Source organism: Adiantum capillus-veneris, chromosome 17, assembly GCF_014529385.1.
Source record: "Adiantum capillus-veneris isolate H3 chromosome 17, ASM1452938v2, whole genome shotgun sequence".
Taxonomy (NCBI): Eukaryota; Viridiplantae; Streptophyta; class Polypodiopsida; order Polypodiales; family Pteridaceae; genus Adiantum; species Adiantum capillus-veneris.
The window spans coordinates 68,760,976-68,781,338 of NC_140947.1; the positions used below are offsets into that span (position 1 = coordinate 68,760,976).

The 20,363-nt window shown below is 42.9% G+C and overlaps 1 protein-coding gene across 2 annotated transcripts in view; it reads right to left on the minus strand.

The window, feature by feature from the left end:
- The window catches only part of LOC147437439 (proteasome assembly chaperone), a 59,272-nt gene extending 42,908 nt beyond the window's left edge, over window positions 1–16,364 (minus strand). The window contains exons 1-2 of one of the 2 annotated variants that reach the window (XM_086486987.1): window positions 16,114–16,364; window positions 15,365–15,433 (exon numbers count right to left, since the gene is read on the minus strand). In XM_086486987.1, the coding sequence (XP_086343113.1) occupies window positions 15,365–15,433; window positions 16,114–16,287 (243 nt within the window). In that variant the 5' untranslated portion in view covers window positions 16,288–16,364. The remainder of the gene's footprint in view (window positions 1–15,364; window positions 15,434–16,113) is intronic. The other variant, XM_086486986.1, reaches the window with a different exon arrangement.
- Window positions 16,365–20,363: the final 3,999 nt, after the last annotated feature.

Sequence of the window (20,363 nt, forward strand, 5' to 3'; positions counted from 1 at the left end):
GTCAACAGTAAGCGCGTTTCACGGCCGTCCGTACAGCTGTCCCGTCAGCGCCATTTGCGATCGTTCGTACTGTCTGCCACGTCCTCAGACGGCTGTGTGTGTGTGTATGTGTGTGTGTGTGTCCGGGTGGCACTGCCACGTCATCAATTTGTGACGTACCCCCCTCTTGAAAGAATTGTAATCGTCCTCGATTACGCCTGCAAAACAAACAAACCATAAACCATTTCAATAGACAATGACTCTTAAGTACCGACGCACTAGACAACACTTCTAGCACTTGTACAAAGACGATAGTCACATCACTGCACATGACATCATAGGATATCACATGACAAATCAATCACAAAAAAATTCATTTCAAATCTCAGACCATGACTGCCAGCAACGTATCTAGTAACCGCATCTAGATCCATTCCGGACCTCACTAATGTCAGATTAACTAATCCCATATTGCCATCATGTCTATAGAGATTTTCGACTCAAGCACTATCGTGTGCGAGTAATCATTTGTCTCAAGCACTATTGAGTGCAAGAAATCATTTTCAAGGATCTACTTCTCTCATAAAGTCATTCAACAAAATATTGTCAACCCATCAGTATCCTTGAAACCTAAAGGGAAATCTATATATATATACCTAGATGAATCCAGGATATACCCCGATTCACCCTTGAAGGAAAGTGCAAGGTATAGACTCATGGTAGTCACCCACGAGACAATATAACCATCAGCTCCATCATGCATAGTATTGACTAAATACCACGACATCCCCGCTATACGACTAAAAAATATACCTAGATGAATCCAGGATATACCCAGATTCACCCTTGAAGGAAAGTGCAAGGTATAGACTCATGGTAGTCACCCACGAGACAATATAACCATCAGCTCCATCATGCATAGTATTGACTAAATACCACGACATCCCCACTAACGTCGTCAGTGCCCAATAGTGGGTGTAGAACTAGGTACAAACATATGCTCCCAAACACAACACACACCACACGCACACACACATGAGCATACATCAACACAAAGTTCAGCGTGCTGAGTTTCTGTCATGACTCCGGAGATCAAGGGCAGACTCAGCCATAATGAAGCCTAGCACTAAGAGAAGCGTTAAATTGGAAAAATTAGCACAAAAGAAAAAGTAGTTGATAGGGCATACGCACCACAAAAGATAGAAAAAATTAGCACAATATCAACCCGTTGATCTGTGGGAACTCTTGGAATAGCCACTGCTAGACCAAAAGCGTAGAGGTAAAGTTCCAAATCTAAGGAGTATCTGCTAGGTCCTCCTCCTCCATTCAATTCGCATTCAATGCTGGATGGTTCTTATCTAAGATCCACCGTTCACTTTACCTTTCTCTCTCCTGTCTTGGAAAGTCAATGTTTGTTCTTGAACGACTATCTTCTCGCTCTTTTTCAATTCATGTTCATCCGAGAGCTATCACCGCTCCAAAGCCATCATCATCATCTCATTCTTTCTTTCTTTCTTTCTTCATGTCTTTCTTTCTAAATCCTGTTACTTGTTCGCAAATAGCAGGTTCTTCCATACCACATTGGTTTCAATCAAAATTCATGATACTTATCGGACTCATTCTAGAGAGGTCATTGCTCCCAATTGCATTCATCGTCATCGATTTCACCTGTTATCTACACACAACTAGCAAGTTCTTCAAGACAACATTAATCTCATATAGAAATGAGATTTACCTTGGGAAATTCCTGTTTCAAAGTTCTTCATTCACACACTTAGTTCATACTGAACACAGTGTTTCAATCATCTAGTCATCTCATCCGTCCAGAAGTCTTGATGCACCTAGATCCCTATGTAGCCATCTCATCCCGCGGGAACTCTTGATGCGCTCACCACAGTATCCAGTCATCTCATTCATATGGGAGTCTTGATGTTCTAAGATCATTCAACATGCGTCATCATCCATTCAAATTCATCATTCTTATCTTGAATCGAAAGGATATCCAATCCATTCCTGAGTTGTCGTCGCTCTCGATCTCACCATCTCATCCTTGATTTCACCTGCAAAGCAGGCAAGGAGATGGCTCACCTCGTTGCAAAAGAGTGGATGTCCAGCTCCATGCTTCCCAATCCATACAAAAGCGAGTTCCTCGCTCCTATTTCCGGTTATCTGTCACAAACAACCAGATTGTCAGTGTATCAGTACCTCTTTCAGTGTCCTTTCCAATATCTGGTTCATCTTCTGGTCAACAATTCTGTTCCAGCTCTTCCTGCGAGTAAAGCTTCCGCTTTCTGCACTCATCTGTCCTTTCAGCTTTCCACCCTGTCTTGAGAGGAGATTCAATGGACTCAAGCCATCTCGAGTGTTAAGACTTACACCACTTTGCTTCTTCGCAGGTCTAGGGCATACATGTACGGCTAGTATGTCTCCGGGCTGGCCACCCATGGTCTAGGTTGCTCTTGGTCCGACTGCCCGAGTTTAGGGCCAGCCGCCCACTTTGTCCGGGCGCCCTCATATATTTCCATATATCTCATCTCACAGAGATCATATTGATTGTACAGACAGGGTCTTCTCCTCACGGTGGTCATGGGGGGCTGATCGCCCTCTCTTCACCATATCTTGCGGTTGTGGTCTATTCTCTCTCTCTCTCTCTCTCTCTCTCTCTCTCTCTCTCTCTCTCACACACACACACACACATGCTATCAGCAGCTTTGGCTTTCCATGGCCTGGGACCAACGCTTCACTCTCTCTCTCTCTCTCTCTCTCTCTCTCTCTCTCTCTCTCTCTCTCTCTCTCTCTCTCTCTCTCTCTCTCACACACACACATGCTATCAGCAGCTTTGGCTTTCCATGGCCTGGGACCAACGCTTCATCATCGCATCGGGTACCCCTCCCAAGATTAGATCTGCCAGTGTTTCTACAATTGTAGGCAAATCTGCCAGCGTTTTGCAAAAAGCCAGGCAAGCGGCAAAATTTGGAGTTTTTCATCGCGGAGGACCCCCCCCCCTCCACCTATGTTTTTGCAGATCATGCCAGCGTTTTTGCTTTTGGCAGCAAGCGTTACACTTTTTGGGCTCTTTCGTCGCAGAAAATTACCCCAACCTATTTGCGTTTTTGGGGAGCGGGAGCACCTGCGTTTTTGGCAGGCTGCAGCGTTTTTGCATAAGAAGGTGCAACGCACACCCTCTGCACCACTCCGGACTCTGCCGGGAGCATACGTGCACGCTGAAAATTACTGGACAGCAGCGTTTTCATCACCTCGCAGTGGCCTTTTTGGGTGGACAGCAGCCTCTTGGCTTGTGTTTTCTTTTTACAGAGGATGAAGTTACCTCCTGCCAGGACACCATCCGGTGGTGGTCCATGCGGTCTCTCTGTGACTGCTGGGGTACATGGTATCTTCGACATCGGCTTGAGCCTTGATCATCTACGGGCGTACGATCCTTAGGAAATCCATTCATTCCAGCCATCATTTGGCGGTGCGCGCTCCACAGGGGGTGATGACTTGTAGTTTGCTATGGACACACCTATGCACTCATCAGAGGAGTTCACACGAGATATGGACATGCTCATGGCATATGGGATTCCGACATTCCCAAAGAAGACACCACCATCTTGGGTGGACAGACACTTACCACTTGACCTCGACACGTCAGATCACTTGCATACACAGGAGCATCTACATGGACTTAGGGAGAGAATCTTGGATCTCTTCCTGGATAGGTTCATTGCTTGGATCTACAGACTGGAGTGGGACTTTGGTGCTTTGGATTCTCTTGGAGAGTTTACCCGTGAGATGCGGGAGATCAGGCATCCCGCAACTACATCCGGAGTCACCCGGAGCTTGGCTTGGATGGTAGTGCAGTTGCTCTTCTACACTCATGATGCTACCTTCAGAGTTGCTTACACTCACCCTCGATAACCTTACAGCAGACTTATCCCCTGACCTGGGTAGTAGGTCACTCCCAGCTCATTCACATTGAGAGCCACACCAACTTGCGGTTTGGTGGCTTTGTTGGCACGGATTTTGTTTTGGTTAACACCGGAGGATTGGAGGCAGGAGATACAAGCAAGACGGCGCAGACATCTTGGTCTGGCCTTTCCTCTTCTCAGAGGTTATTCACAGCGCAGACTGCTTAGTCTAGCTTCCCTACTTCTACACAATGATTACGGTGCAGACAACTTGGTTTGACCACACCTCTTCTCAAAGGCCCTTCACAGCGCAGACTATTGAGTCTGGCTTTCCCCTCAACTTAGATTACCCTACCTACTGACACTGGACAGGACACCATCCGGTGGTGGTCCATGTGGTCTATCTGTGACTGTTGCAGCTTACGGTAGCTTCTACAGTGCAGACTGTTTAGTCTGCCTTTCCTTGATTCAGAGGAGTTTACGGAGCAAATTGCTACATGTGGCCTTCCTAGAGTTTTACACAGCTTAGCCACCTGACCACACTGGGTTACGCGTTCATGCATTGACAGGCTTCCGGTCATTCTCATGACGGTTCCTCGGCTTATTCATTTTCTCCAAACGGTTTGACTATAGACACCACATATCCTATTGGACAGGACACTTGTAGGTCTATTGGCACTTCTTTCACGAGCGACAAGGAGTTGTTTTACAATTAGTTCGGTACCTGCACGTAGTATCTTCACCCTGTATCGGCGGAGTACAGCAGTTTGCTACACTGCTTGACGGCACTTTACCATGGAGATTTCTTGGCGGTCGGGACACCCCAGACTGCTGCTACACTCACCGAGTTTGCTGGAGTACTGTCCTTCAGTGGACATTACAGCAGACATCTTCATCATTTGCCTCACATCTTTGGCTTCACGCGGTTTGTTCACTATCCGGTGCTGAGGGGGTGTTAGACTTACACCACTCTGCTGCTTCACAGGCCTAGGGCATACATGTACGACTAGTATGTCTCCGGGCTGGCCACCCATAGTTTAGGTTGCTCCTGGTCCCGCCCGGATGCACGAGTTTGGGGCAAGCCGCCCACTTTGTCCGAGCGCCCTCATATATTTCCATATATCTCATCTCACAGAGATCATACTGTACTGACAAGGTCTTCTACTCATGGTAGTCATGGGGGGTTGATCGCCCCCTCTTCACCATATCTTGCGGTTGTGGTCTATATTCTCTCTCTCTCTCTCTCTCTCTCTCTCTCTCTCTCTCTCTCTCTCTCTCTCTCTCTCTCTCTCTCTCTCTCTCTCTCTTCCCCGCACGCGCACTCTCACAAGATTGTCAGTACATCAGTATCTCTTTCAATGTCCTTTCCACTATCTGGTTCATCTTCTAGTCAACAATTCTGTTCCAACTCTTCCTGCGAGTAAAGCTTCCGCTTTTCTGCACTAGTCTATCCTTTCAGCTTTCCACCCCGTCCTGAGAGGAGATTCAATGGACTCACGCCATCTCGAGTGAATCTCATCAATCGGGTAATTCTTCGGGTGTTTCGCAAATCTCAGGACTCTAGAGTACTTCATCACTCTTTTCACACCCATGTCAACCTGCACTTGACGCTTGTAGTTCGCTCAGGTAAACTTCTCCACCAAAAAAAAAAAAAAACGCTCAAATCTTCATTCTTTTCCTGAGTTTCCCGCGCCGGATTTCAACTTTTCTTTGCCTTCCCGTTGAGAGGTGTTATCTCCATCAGATTCTTCACAAGAAGATGTGTAATCTGGGATTCTTTATGGCTTTATGCCTTGTAAGACAGAGCGATGAAGACGGGAGCGCGCCCGATACGCGATGTACGAAGGGTGGGAGTGGCTAATAGGTCCGAGGTCGGGGCACGAAGATTCTTTCAAAAAAAAATGCGCGTGTTGCAAAAAAGGATCAGATCCTCCATAGAAGAAGAATCTTTCTATGCTCTGATACCACTGTAATAAACTTGGGCACCCCAAGTCTAGATTTTGTCACGACACAATAGAGATTCACTTGAAACACTTCACAATTAATGAGTCGACACGGCCCGGCATAGTTCCGTGCCAAGAGAGATTGGCCCCAAAGACTGGCGCCCCTCTTGGTATTTATTTTTAAATTAATATTTGAGCAAAGTACAACTCCCGCGGGTGCTCGGTCTCAGACTCTACGTCCAGATGCTCTAAGAAGTGAGGCCCTTGGGCTCCTTATAAACTTATAAGGGATGCCAAAAGCAGAGCCCCAAAAGCAGGTAAACTCAAAAGCATTAACCCCAAAATCAATTGGTCCAAAAATCTGCCAATAAAAAGCATCAACGCAATTTGCAGAATCCTATACAGTTCTGCCACGTCAACAGTCAACGCAAAAAGTGGGATTCCGTACAGGCTGCCACGTCAGTCAGCGCGCTTCACGGACGTCCATGCAGCTGCCATGTCAGCGCCATTTACGAACGTCCGTATTGGTTGCCATGTCATCAGATGGCCATGTGTGTGCGTCCGGGTGGCACTGCCATGTCATCAATTTGTGACACTGAACACGTTTCTTGATAGAAAGTAATCGTCGGCGATTACAACATATCTGCAAAACAACTCAAGTTAGCTCAAAAATTTCCGAGGGTCATTCCAAGGGACAATCCGAGGCACAATCAATTTTCTCATTCCAAATCGGAGCTCTTGATTTCCTGGGTCGTTGGCTTCCCAGAAGAATCTCATCCAATAAGGATTCTCATTCCAGATGGTAACTCTTGATATCCTGGGTCGTTGACTTCCCAAAAGTTTCTCGTCCAATAAGGAATATTCAGTGGTTGGCACATCACAATGCAACACAAATGCTCACATATGCATGTTACAAAACACAACGAACAACGCCGTTGAGCACTCCTCCAATACAAACGATTTGCGGCATGAAGCTACTCAACCACTACCTAGTCACTCCCCCCACAAATAACCTAAAAAGGTCTGAGCCATGAGCTCAGAGGATTGGTACAACCAATCGCTCCACAGACCGTAGCCTGAGTCGCTTGGAGGTTCAAGCATACAACCAAACGCTCCGTAGACATCCAATCTGCATCGTTCGAAGGTTTTCTAGCATACAACGAAACGCTCCCCGGACATCCTATCTGCGTCGTTCCGAGGTTGTCAAGCATACAACGAAACGCTCCCCAAACATCCCATCTGGGTCGTTTCGAGGTTCAAACAATACCAAAAGAGCATTTCTCACTACTACACCCAAGAGTAAAATCACCAATCATTGAAACCAATATCAAAACCAGAGTCAAACATTTCAAATCGGGACCAAGACAGGTTCAAAACAGATACCATCCATTTCAAACAAATTCTAAACATGATCACCAAACAAGTCCTCAAACAGAACTCAAAACTTAAGAAGCAATCTCGACATCAGCCGAGCTCGAAAAATCGACTGACTTTCCATGCTGAAACCTGCACCAAGATTAGGGTTAGATTTCATTCATAAATTTGTAGTTGACCACAGCATGGTCCATCAGCTCTTGGAGAGTCAATGTTCCTCTGGCAGTGATGATAGTCCCAAGACATAGCAATCTCATTGGACCTCCAAGGTCATCAACAAGAGACACCTACTGAGAGATGTCGAAAAAATTTCAAGTTCTAATTTGCTAGGGTTTTCATGGCAAGCATTTCAGGCTACCCCACTCTGAAGAAGTTGCACTCCGAAGGAAGATGTCAGAAACCATATAACTTCGGACAAAAAATTTCTTGAAAGCTTGCCAAGTCCTTGGAGTGTGCGGCTTGGTAGCTATAGACTTCCACCACCACTACATGACACTGCCTCTGAGAAAAACGGCAGCTCGAAAAAAAAGTTTTGATCCTTCTTTGCAAGTGATCTTTATGGCTTATGCCTTGTAAGACATGAGCGATGAAGATGGGAGCGCGCCCGATGCGCGCTGAAGTAAGAGTGGGAGTGGCTAATAAGTCCAGGGTCGGGGCACGAAGATTCTTTCAAATAAAATTTCCATGAAGTTTGGAAGTGCCATCTTGTTCTGTTTGCTCTTTGGTAGGACTGGTATGCTTTGAGAAAAGATCACGCCTGAAGCTCTGATACCGCTGTCACAAGAAGGGCACCACGCCTGAAGCTCTGATACCGCTGTCACAAGAAGGGCACCACGTGCCAACGGAAAAGAACAGACTGAACAACTTTAAGCACTTGAATAACAATTGAACTGAAAGAGAGAGACGACATGGGGAGTGGCCCAAACCTTAGCGCCCCTTTCGGTATTTCTTTATATTACTTGAACTCGGTACAATGCCAGTACTCCACCCTCTGCACCTTCGTACTGAAGCATGCCAGAGAATGAGCCCTCTGCACATATTTAAAGGCCCTTGGCCTTGAAAAGCAATTTCATGGAAAACAGTCAAACTCAAAAGCAACTGGTCCCAAAAGCTGGCGCTCAAAACTGCCCAACGTAATGGCTTTTAAGCTCCCCACTTTTATTGCATTTACTATTGATTATCTTGAACATTCCAAAAGAAGAAACATTAAAAATAAACTTACTACGATGCAAAAATAAACTAACATTTTTCATGATTCTTTTGGATATCCTTTCTCGATGAGAGAAGAAATAAGATGGCACGACTAAACAACAAAAGCACCTTCACTAGAACAAAGATGAGAAAATCTAAATAACTGAGAGCAAATGACAATGTATTTAGCTAAAAGAGAAATGTTAAAAGAAATGTGAGGCACACGGATGATATTTTGATTGGTATATTCTGGTTCAAGGCGTTTATCGTAGATATCTACTTCTAATCCCAAGGGAGTTTGAAAAATCTTAAGATCTAAAAAAGGCTCAACAATCACTTTTTGTGGTACAATTCACAAAACTCCTTGGGATGAATTCTCCACCTACAAAATTTAAATTCCAGTACATAAAATCTTGAAAAGAGGGAACTTTAGGAACAAACAGATCATCTACAAAGCGTCTTACATTGCATAACTTGTGCAAAAATATTGGGCAAGTGTTAGCAAGGACAAGACGCTCCGTAAAATCAAACTCATAAGTAAAAAGAGAGAAATTAGAAAGAAAAACAGCCCAATTGGTGCCCACAGGGATACCAATTGTTTGCTTGAAAAGAGAGTCACCGATGGTTATATATAAACTATCCAAAAGAAAATCTAGCTAAGATATGATGTCAATGTCATCTACAATTCTGGTGAATCTCTTTCTTCCTTTGTCTCTATGTCTACATTGTTACTTTTTAAGCATAAGAAGTCAAGGTTCAAGGCTAACTTTTCTACTAGCAATGCCTCATACCTATCCTTCTCAAACTTGTATGCGAAAACTTTTGAAATAAGAGAGTGGACTCTAAATTTAAGGTCCTCCAAATTCAGCTTCATATGCATTATTGTAAAGTCAAAAGTTTGGACACATAAAGAAGAAGATTTCTCCTTGATGCTTCTTGAAGAGATCAAAAACTTTATAACAGTAATTACACTTATTAAATCCAACTTGAATCGGTAGTTAACTCTGCTTCCTTTGGAAGATTTTTCCAAAGTTTATTTACGGTAGGTAAAATGGCTTTGAAACAATACCTAAGTCGTTTAGAAACCTCTGTTAGAGAGGTGTTACATGAGGTAGCTATAAATCTAGGTTTTATAGGATTTTTGTGAAACTTCCAAACGGTATACAAAAATGGTAATTTAACCTGGCACTTGTAATTTTGAGAGTTTACTTCACCTAACAAGCATTCTAAATAGAACTTTTTGCACTTAACAACAAAGTTATTAGAGCACTTCCATACATAAGAGATTACAAAATCACGATAAAATTTCCTAAGAGCATAATGATCAGAAGAAGATAAGCCATTCGTTCCTGAAGAACATTCCAAGAGCAAGATGCTAATTTCAAAGAAGCTTTCTTGAGAACTACAGACTTCCAATGCGTAAAAACATTTTGAACTCCTAAAGACTCCTCAAACTTTACTATGAAACTAGAAATTCCTTTCTCTATGGCTTTGAGAAGGCAAGAGTCATTCAAGGAAGGGAGCCTATATTTAGTACCTCTAGAGAAAAGGTCTTTCAAGGAATCAGAAGGAAGAATAGAACAATTGGAAATAACTACATGACCCAAAGCTCCATTTACACAAGAAAAGGCAGCTTTACTACAAGGATAATCAATACCAAAGATTGCTAGCCTTTCTTGCCTTTTAAGATTGCATCTAATGTCACTATAGTTGAAAGCTTTTTGTCCTTAAGTTTTCACATATTTGAAAGCTATGACGGGATGGTCCATCATACCTTTCTCACACAAGGAGGGAGAGCATTCAAAGCTTCTTGAGATCTCAAAATAGAGCTTAATCCAATCTTGTCTGAGTCAAGGGAGGTAAAGATAGTTATCAACAAATCTTCCTTTCCAACCAAGGGACTCTTCAGACTAAGACACTTGGACTTCAGAAATTTACCTAACAATACTCGAAGTTGAGTACTATGAGACTTTCTTAACTCCAAATCTTCATGAGAGTAGTTCTCAAAGGTATACAGAAGCTTAAATAGGATATTATACCTCTCAAAGAGTTGAAAGACAAATCTATAGTGTCAAATATAGATCCCCGATTTACGAGCTTGTTCTGAAGAGCAATTTGGGAAAATATAGGCACACGGATTAGACTCCCATCCTCGTTTCATCCACACATAGATGGGCAATAAGAGATAGCCAACCGAGTGGTTTTGGACTTATTGAAGTCATATGTCTCTGATCATAAGACTCGCTGGGAGTTTGTTTACAACACCACGATTCATTTGTCTACAGGGAAGGCACTATTTGAGATCGTTGAGGGTGTCAAAAAGGTTCCATCGATTCAAAGCACCGAGGACAAGATTTTTGAAGCACGTCAGTATACACAGTATTTGGACACTGCTTTTGCAAAGGTAAGGGAGGCTTTACAGAAGTCTCAAGCACGACATAAGAAGGCAACGGACAAGCATCTACGACTTGCAGTTGAAGGAAGATGATTGGGTGCTACTTTGGTTTGAGAAAGCATGCCTTCGAAAGCGGAAGGGTAAGGAGAAGCTTTTTTCAAAGCTAAGTATGCGATACTATGGGCCCTTCTAGATAAAGGAAAAGATAAATGATGTATCCTTCAGACTCAAGTTACCAGATACTTGGAAGATTCACAATGCATTTCACTTGAATCGGGTGAGCAACCAAAAGTAGAAGCGACGGAAGAGATTCTAGTTCCGAAACGGATACTGGCTCACAAGGGAAGGAAAGTAAAAGGTAAGCTAGCATGAAGATATTTGGTCAAGTTCAAAAATTATTCCCCTCTTGATGCCAAGTGGATGGAGGAAGAGGACTTAGCAGATACTTGTTAGATACTAGAGCTTTACCTTGAGCCTTTTGGTTTAGCACCGACTATTCCAAAAGTTACCCATGAATCAACAGGTTGAATCTGGTGCGGTGTGGGTTGCACAACAGTGTAGCCACTCCACTCCTTTATCAGAGGTTACCTCAATGAGAATAAAGTCACTGGTTTCTTTGAGATTTCAGGGATACTGACAAGTCCGATCATTTTGTTCTTACCTTCAGAGTTGTCTACCCTCACACTCGGTAACCTTACAGCATACCTATCCCTCGACCTAGGCAAATATGATCTCCTAGCTCAGCACGAGGATAGCCACTTTGACTTGCAGTCTCGTGGCTTGTTGGCGTGATCATGCTTTGGTTGACGTCAGAGGATTGGAGACAAGAGATAATGCATTTTTTGGCTTAGAAAAATTGGTTTGAGCATGCCTCTTCTCAGAGATTCTTGAGGACTACTATAGCGGAGACTCTCGCTTGGAGGATCATTACAAGCTGACAGCTTAGTCAAGCTCTCCTCTTCAGCTTGGAGAGCACTCTACCTACTGACAAGACACCATCTGATGGTGGCCCCTGTGGTCTACTAGTGACTATTGCAGCACAAGGTCACGACTTGCGGTGCAAACTTCTCGATCTGACATTCTTGGAGTTTTTGTGGGTCGATGACCTTTTCTCTTCAATGAATGACCACAGATCTTCTTCAACACAATTGGACATTTACACACCTTTTGGCACTCCTACGGCTATGCATTCTATGACGAGTTGTTTCTACACACAATTCAGGGCATCTTTCTAAGAGCGGTACACGCTAAGCAGAGGCGAAGCACAGTCGTTCCTCACACTATTTGTGACGGCATCTGTTGCTAAATTGGCTTTATCTGACATAAAAATAATTCTAAATGAATTATTGGTTTTATAAGTGAGGGTTTTCTCGCTTGGAACACCAGGAAAAATAATTCTAAATGAATTATTGGAATTAAGTGAGAGGGTTTTTCTCACTGGAGACATCCGAGTACAGAGTATCCCTAGTGCGTCATTCAAAGTAATGACAGGAGCACTGTGAAAGGGAATATCTATAAGGCCACCAGGAACGGGTACTTCTGATGCATCAAAACGGATGGGTGACAGGGAGCATCGGGAAGAAGTATCCGACCATCCGGGAACGGACATCTCTGATGCGTCATAGGATGGGTGACATAGAGCATCGTAAAGGGGATTGTACCGTAAGTTTGGTAGGAAAGGACTAGGTAATGGGTATTCCTGATGCGTCACAAGGTGGGTGACGGGTGCATCGGAAAGGGAGTATCCATAGTTGAGAGAAAATCCGAACTGGAAAGAGGAATACGTGTAAAGACGCAAGCACAAGAATAAAGATGGGTTCTGAGAAGCTTTTCTTAAAAAGCGGAATATTTTAACGAGTTTTCCGGGAAGAGCAGACGCTTTCCCGCGAGGAATCTATGTCTGCATTGCATTTGTGCATGTGGTTGCATCCAGGGACACCTAGGAAGTGTTGTGAGAAGCATCGTTTTAAACTTATAAGGTTTTATTGAGTTTTTGGGCAGGTTCAGACCAATTTTAAAATATGCCGACCGCCCACTTAATAAGTGGGCAGCCACTTAGAAAATAAAGCAACAAAACCAGCCAGCGAATTCTCTCTCCCTATTTCGGGTAGAGCAACGCCCAAAAAAAAAAAAAAAACGGCCGCGATCTCTACGCGAGCAGCTATTCGTGCCATGGTCAAGGAGCTATAAAAGCACCACATGCCCTCACTGAAAGGGAGTTACCAACGTCAGCAAGAGAAGACTCTGCCACCAAATAACGCAAGAGATCGCGAGACTACGAAGCACGGAAGTCGCTTTTCCCGCGAAAGAGCGACAGGTATCTATTGTGGATTCCCATACGAATTGTTGTCGAGTGTTTGCGTGTGTGTTTGCAAGTACTTCATCGCGAAGGAGAAGCGAGAAGGCTTCGGCCTACGCTTGGGAATTCCAAAAACGGAATTTGGAAATTGTCTACGGAGTCTCAACTCCGAGTACAAACGGAAAAAGGGTTGAGAGCTCGTCTCTCGGATTCCCTTACGGGAAGGAACGACCATAGAGTCAGAGAATTAGAACGGATGGGTTTTCTCCGGTTCTTGTGCTTGTAAAAGATTCTCCCTAATAAAGAATTCTCTTTAAGGGGGGGGACCAGCCCATCTTCCAGTCCCCAGTATTGTGTCGATCTTCACTCTCTATCTCTCTCTCTATCTATTTCTCTCTATATCCTTTGGCTTCAGTAATAAGTGAAATTCTATTTATCCGAATGTATTTTATATTGTTATGCGCTCCCGTTTGTGACAGCATCTACTTGGAGATTTATTTGCGGCTTTAGTTCCCTAGACTGCTGCAAAGCAACAGACATCTTCATTCGAGGCCTCACATCTTTGACTTCTGACAGTTTGTTCAACATCACTTGCTGAGAGGGGGTGTTACTTCATCTAGGGTAAGGGCATAATTGTATTGGCTAGTGTGCTCCCCGGCTCGCCACCCATGCATTACATTGCAGTTAGGTTGCATAGTGTCCTGGCCGGGCCAGATTGTTGCCAGCTGGACCTCACCTGGTCCTTCTATCCCAGTTTGATGGGCGCCTATTATGGGCTTTTCTGTTCTGCCATTTTGTGTCGTGGAGCCCTCTGCCTGTCTGGCCGACCAGCCCACGTTTGCGTATATAGGTGTGGGCAGGGGCGCGCCCTCACACTTATGCCTTTGCACTGCCACCTGCATGGAGGGTGCGCCTTCACGGTCACCATGGGGAACATGGCCCCTTTCTCTATGATCTCTCCCTGTCCTCTCTCTCCCATTCTCCTTCTCACTTCCGCTCTACTCTGACAAAATGAAGAGGGTGCTCCAAATCAGCCCCAAAGGGAACAAACATAGCAGCAATCAGAATCCTTCTTTGAACCTTCAGCCATCTCCATTGCATCCGGTAAGAAGTTGAGCACGTAGAGAGTCAAGAGCAGGAAAAACTAAAGAGAGTGCTCCAAATCAGCCCACAACAGTAGCAAATCAGCCTTAAATACATCAAAGACCAGGGATTGGCTCCTCTTTGTTGTGAAAAATTAGCACCTTGAACAAGTTCTACCTGAAGCTTGAGCACATTATAGTTCTGACACTATGTCAAAGTGGCACCAGAAAAGGTAAATCACATGATAAACTGGGCTGGGAAGCAACCGGTGATGACAACTCTCTGAGAATGGAGAGCCACCTGGCATCAAACATCTCACCATAGATCTCTAAATCTGTCCACAACAATAGAGGGCTGTGCCAATGTAGACCTAGGGATGCATGGGAAGCCCGTGGAACCTCCGTCTACACATACTGTCCCCTCGTCCTGGTTAAAAACCGCAAGGCCAAGAGGTGATCTGACAGAGGGAAAGAACATGGAGATAAAAGGCAAGAGAGAGATTAAGAGGACGATCAGCCCAAACACTAGCACTATGCTATATGAGAAAAAGGAGGGGGGTAAGGAAGTCCTTATACAGAAATCCCCCCTATCTACCTAACTCACACACATCCCCCACAACCTGGTTAAAAGGGGGCATCCTCTAGAAATATGCACACACACATCATCGTAAGTTGCCACATACCATAAACTACACAAAAAGGAGATGCTTGACCCCACAAAGGGACTGGACCAATTTCTACTCGACTAGGGCAACCAGGTGATGCATACAACAACAGCATTGCTTTGTCCTCTTCGTCCTTTACCCAAATGAGGCCTCTAGGGCCCCCAAATTTCTCCTCTCTTTAGATTGCACCTTGTCAATGGAAATGTGCTTGAAAACCTAAAACGTCCACTGAAATGGTACCTCTATCCACTCATAATGTTTGGTGTGCCCTATTTTGTGAAGATCGTGTCTTTTAGAAAATGACCTCAACTCTGTACTCACGTTCGCTGCTGGTGCTCTATCTTGGAAAATATTCTTACAGCTCTCATTATCCACCAAATGGCATCTGGCAAACTAAATTTTTCCTTATGCTTCCAAAATCTAACACAACTGCTCAACTTTCAGTAATAGGATACATAAGAAGATCAAACTTGCAGCAACAACATAGTCAGATTATTCATTTCGAAAAAATTTCTGGACTCAACTTACAAAAGGAGTTGGCATGCTTGCATACAACTGACCCAGTTTTGCAGAATTGCATCCAACCCATATATAAAGCTGCAAAACCGACACAAAATTGTCAAAATTCAGGCTCTGTATCAAATCCAAAGCTAAGCAACTTGTTTTTCATAATGTTCAAAGAAACCAGATAGATTATGGATTCAAGGGAAAAAAGACTCAAAAACATTTGCACAGTATTTAGCAAACCTTGCACATGAGCACATGCATTCATCCACCCAAACACACATGCATTAGAATCAAGGAAAACCCAGACTCATCGTCAGAAAAAGGCGTTACTAGACTCATGATAGTCATCCACAGGATAATAATGCATAGGAATAACTATAGACAGTAAAGTTAAACCTGAGCATGTATATATACTTAAATACATATATATACATGCGTATACATACATAGATGTGTCTGTATGGAGGAAGGATCTATCTATGTAGATACACATCTTTGTACATAAGCTCCGGTTCTGTGGGACCATCTATATGTGTGTGTCTCTAATTACACATACACACTACACATCCATATATCTATAGATATGGTGTGGCATTCACAGGGCAGGGCAAATAGGGAGCCATGTTCAAAGCTTGTTGTATTGATGGACATGGTATTGATCTTTGCCATCAAAATATTTGGAAGCTCGCCCATATTAGACTACAAGTGATTGATTTTGTCAAGCTTAATGACGATCTCTCTTCTCGTTCAAGAGAAAGAATGAGGTTAACCTGCTTGTCGAGCTTGAGAATCTGGAAATGGAGGAGACCATCCTGAACTTCACGAGAAAAGGTGTGGAGGGCTTTGGGTTGTTGAAGAGTGCAGGAGGACGAAAAGGAGGAGAGCGTCGACGGTAAGCCCTCACCATCTTTTCCCACGTCAAGCTCGTTGGTGGACTCGTCCATTGTCTGTCAATCTCCCGTGGCAGGCAGAAATTTATGTTAAAACTCACCTTGTAAAGATTAAAAAAAACCTCTAAGATGACCGGTTGGGGCTTCAACTTGAAGGCTACCTTACAAGAAGTAAGGGTAGCCTTCCATTTTCAGGCCTGCTTCGCTTATTTTACATAGCAAATCAAGAGGGGACAACGATTATGAGCACAAGGGTGGTTTGATGCACTTCTACAAATACAGCAAATTTGTAAATTCAACATAGCAAATCATGAGGGGATCAACGATTGGGAGCACAAGGGTGGTTTGATGCACTTCTACAAATACAAGTAAAATTTGTAAATTCAACATTGGAGGTAAATTTGTCCGACACAACATCGCCCCCCCTCCCCCCCAAAAAAAGAAAACCTTGAACCTAAGAGTCGCTCTCAAGAGTTTTGTGTCCTAATGACTTCATTTCATGCACTTTCTTAAATATATACGTTGAGTTTATATTCCCAAACATCGTAAATTCACGTTATATAAGAAATTCATACATATTTGTGAATGCAAGTTGGCACTTCTAAATTTAGGGTGCTAGTCGATCCAGACCCTTGTAAAATAGAGATGAGGGGAGAGAGATTATAATAACTCCACTATTTGCGACTACATTGCAAAGCCCTAGGGTAGAGGAGCCATATTAGACATGCCAACATTCTCCGATATAGTACTGACCCAACCAAGGGAGTCTTCAAATGTTCAAGAGCTCATTTGAAGCATGCTTTGATTTGTGCCTACATTGGACCCTAAGAGACATTTTTGCATACAAGAACTCCATATAGGAATGTTATGGCTCCACATTCGTTGAATGGTTTCAAACTTTGATCTATAGACTGAGATTAATACTAAAAAATATGTGCAAATAAAAGCTCAATTAAGATAGCGTGATGACACCAAATCCCATGTCGACAAAATCTAGGACTTTTTTTCGGAACATTAACTTACACCCACATTGGGCCCTTGGAGGCATTTTTGCATACAATGCCATATGCAAAATCTTATGGGTCCTCATTTATGGAATGGTTTTAAATTTTAATGTAGATCTTGCGATTGATTCTCCAAAATGTGTGCAAACACAAACTCATATAAGTTAGCATGATGCATCCAAAAGCTTGCTACCTAAGACAGAACTAGTTTCTTGTTCAAGCTTGAAGGCTTTTTGCAGTTTGGTTCATGGCCTTGCTAGTGTAATTTGCAATCAAGATGGTTCTTTCCATTGGTGTATGTATGTGTATGTGCTTGTGCCTCTATGTGTGTGGTTGGGGTGGGGAAATGGCATGTTGGAGGGGAAGTGTTAAAGGATTTGGTGTATATAGCAAAGAGGCATACATAACTTAATCATTAATGAAGGCGAGCAACTAATTACACACTTAATCAAATCATGCACCAGGAAAGAGAGTACACACAAAGTAAGCTTCATCATTGAACTAGAGGAAACTCTACATGAGAGCACCTTTAAATAGGACTAGAGAAGGTTTGAGAGTTGAAATAGGCTTCAAATACCTTGCCTAGGATGAGGCACATGACTAGATATTGGAATCCATGTAGAAAAACTACGATACATACCAAGAAGCATACAATATAGGCCAAAGCCCACATTCCCTAACAATCCTCCCTTTGGGTTTTGGCCTAAGATAGGTGACCTATTGAGAGAGCATGCTCCAATCCGAGAACAAAATAACAACCCCAAGTTAGGAGACAAGAAACGTCTCTAATTCAAGAGACAAGTTGTGCATCTCTAATCCAAGAGACAACTTGCAAGATTCCTCCCCTCGAACAAATATAAGCAAGACAATAACCATTCTCCTCTAAGCAATCTCCAACCAGAATACACCACGAGAGGCAAACGGCTTAAAAGAAAGCTAAATAATTTCATCACTTTTATAGCCACAAGAAACGTGATTGTTGCCTAAATCTTCTTCTCCTTGGTCTTGTTACATGAACTGATGCTTCGGACTTTGAATTGCTATTAATTCTACCTTTGTTCTTCTTGAAGCACTTGGAAGGAGGATGACCCTTCTCCCACAAATTGTTCAAGCCAGGGATATGAAGCAATCCTTGGCTAGGTGTCCTTCTCTGCCACATTTGAAACATGCCTTATTAGATGTAACTAGTAATGCACCTCCCCTTGATAGTTGATCTCTCTCTTTCCTTTAAATTGTAGAGAATTAATGACATCTTGCATGTTGGGGGATGGATCCTTTTCCTTGACAGTGGTGACAATGTTCTCATGATTGGATGGCCAAGCACGCAATAGAACCTCAAGGTTTTCCCTCTTAAGAAATCACATTTCACATAAGTGAGTTTGTGTGGTCATTCTCTTGAGGCAGTTGACAAACCCAACTATGTCTTCTCCGGGAACCATCTTCAATTTGTAAAGTTCCTCTTTAAGGCTTACTTTGTTTAGGCCCTCAAATTCTTTTCCAATATCTCCCATGCTCGTGAGGATGTCTCACATTCCTCTATGAAGTGCACCTAGTCCTCTAGCAAGGATATGATGATAATTCCTAAGTCTTTGGCTTGATATTGTGCACTCATAGAAAGTCTTTATGCACCTTCACTCAAAGAGGGATCGTTTATGGTAGGCTTACTATGCCCCATAAACCCTTTTTCATTAAGTAGCCCTTAAGTTTCATCTGCCTAATCTGAAACCTATCACCATCCAACCTATCAATCCCCTTTTCTCCCATAATTTGCAATAGATGGGTCTTAATCAAAGAGAAAATCCCTTGATTAGTGTCTAACCTCTTCACGGAAGCACAATAATGAAATCATCTCCATAAAGAAATATAAGGACTTACATTATGATGTTGTGCTTGTAGATGCAAAATTTTAATCTCTTTTTAGCTCAAGAGAGAGAGAAGAAGAGAGTAAGTATTTTACTAGAGAAAATATCCCAATAATTGAGAACATTGATGAAGGTAATTATCCTTGAATTACTTTATTGGTGTGAAAGCCCTCTCCGATGGAGTTCAGAATCTATCTTTATCAAATGTCATGTGAACAACCCTTGAGCTAGAGGTGACAACACACCTATTATGTGTGTAAGTTCCCTAAGGACAAAATGGCACCAAGAGGAGGGTCGGTGTTGTCTTCACCCACAAGAGTGATCCATTGTAGACCCAACTCAAGGATCGAACTATTTTGTATGAATTTTACGTGTGCTTGGTCACAAAAAAACTGCCCAATGTGGCATATCCCTTTTGGACCCCAATATCTTATGTAGCATGGTTTCCCACACTAATGAAGTTCGCCCAACTTTTTCAAAGGGCTAATCACCCGTGGGACACACCACCGATCAGACCCAACAATAGAGATTTACTATGATTTTGATTCAAAACTTTGAAATCTGCCCACATGTTCTTCTTCAAAATTGGTAAGAATTGAGCCCATGGTTTTCAACACGTGCATCTTTAATAAATTGGGCTAGCCACCAAGCCTCACATTGTTGCATGTTGGAGAGAACCAAAAAGAGGACCTTATGACTACAATAATTGCCTTTTACACACACACACACACACACACACACCTTATAATAGAATTGTAACTAAGCTTGTGATTAAGGAGGATTGTGAAATCCAAATAAAAAGTCCAAGGATTCAATTGAAAGCTCTTGAGGAACACTCTCTTCACAGATAAGTTAAATTTAATATATATTTTGTGGGATTGAGTGATGAAGTTCACCAATTAAGGGAAAATAGGTCTAAAAAACAAGTAATTAGAGACTATTAAAGAGTGTCTCCTCTGATCCAAACTCAATTAAACATTGGGTGATCTTATGAGCTAAGTGTGATCAATCAAATTTTTCCCAATGATTAAATGAAGTGGAATTGGAAGTAGATTTTATTGAGTGGAGAAGGACCTAAATGCAAGTGCACAAAACCTATACAAATCATTCTATCAATCAATGGAAAAGTTACCCAGGAGAGTAGTGGCTCAATTGGCTTTCATGGATTTGCTCTCACTTAATACATTGCACGATGATCAATGAGGTGCCTAATACCAACAATGAGCTTAGGAATTAGAAAATCTACTAAGAGGAATAATCCCCT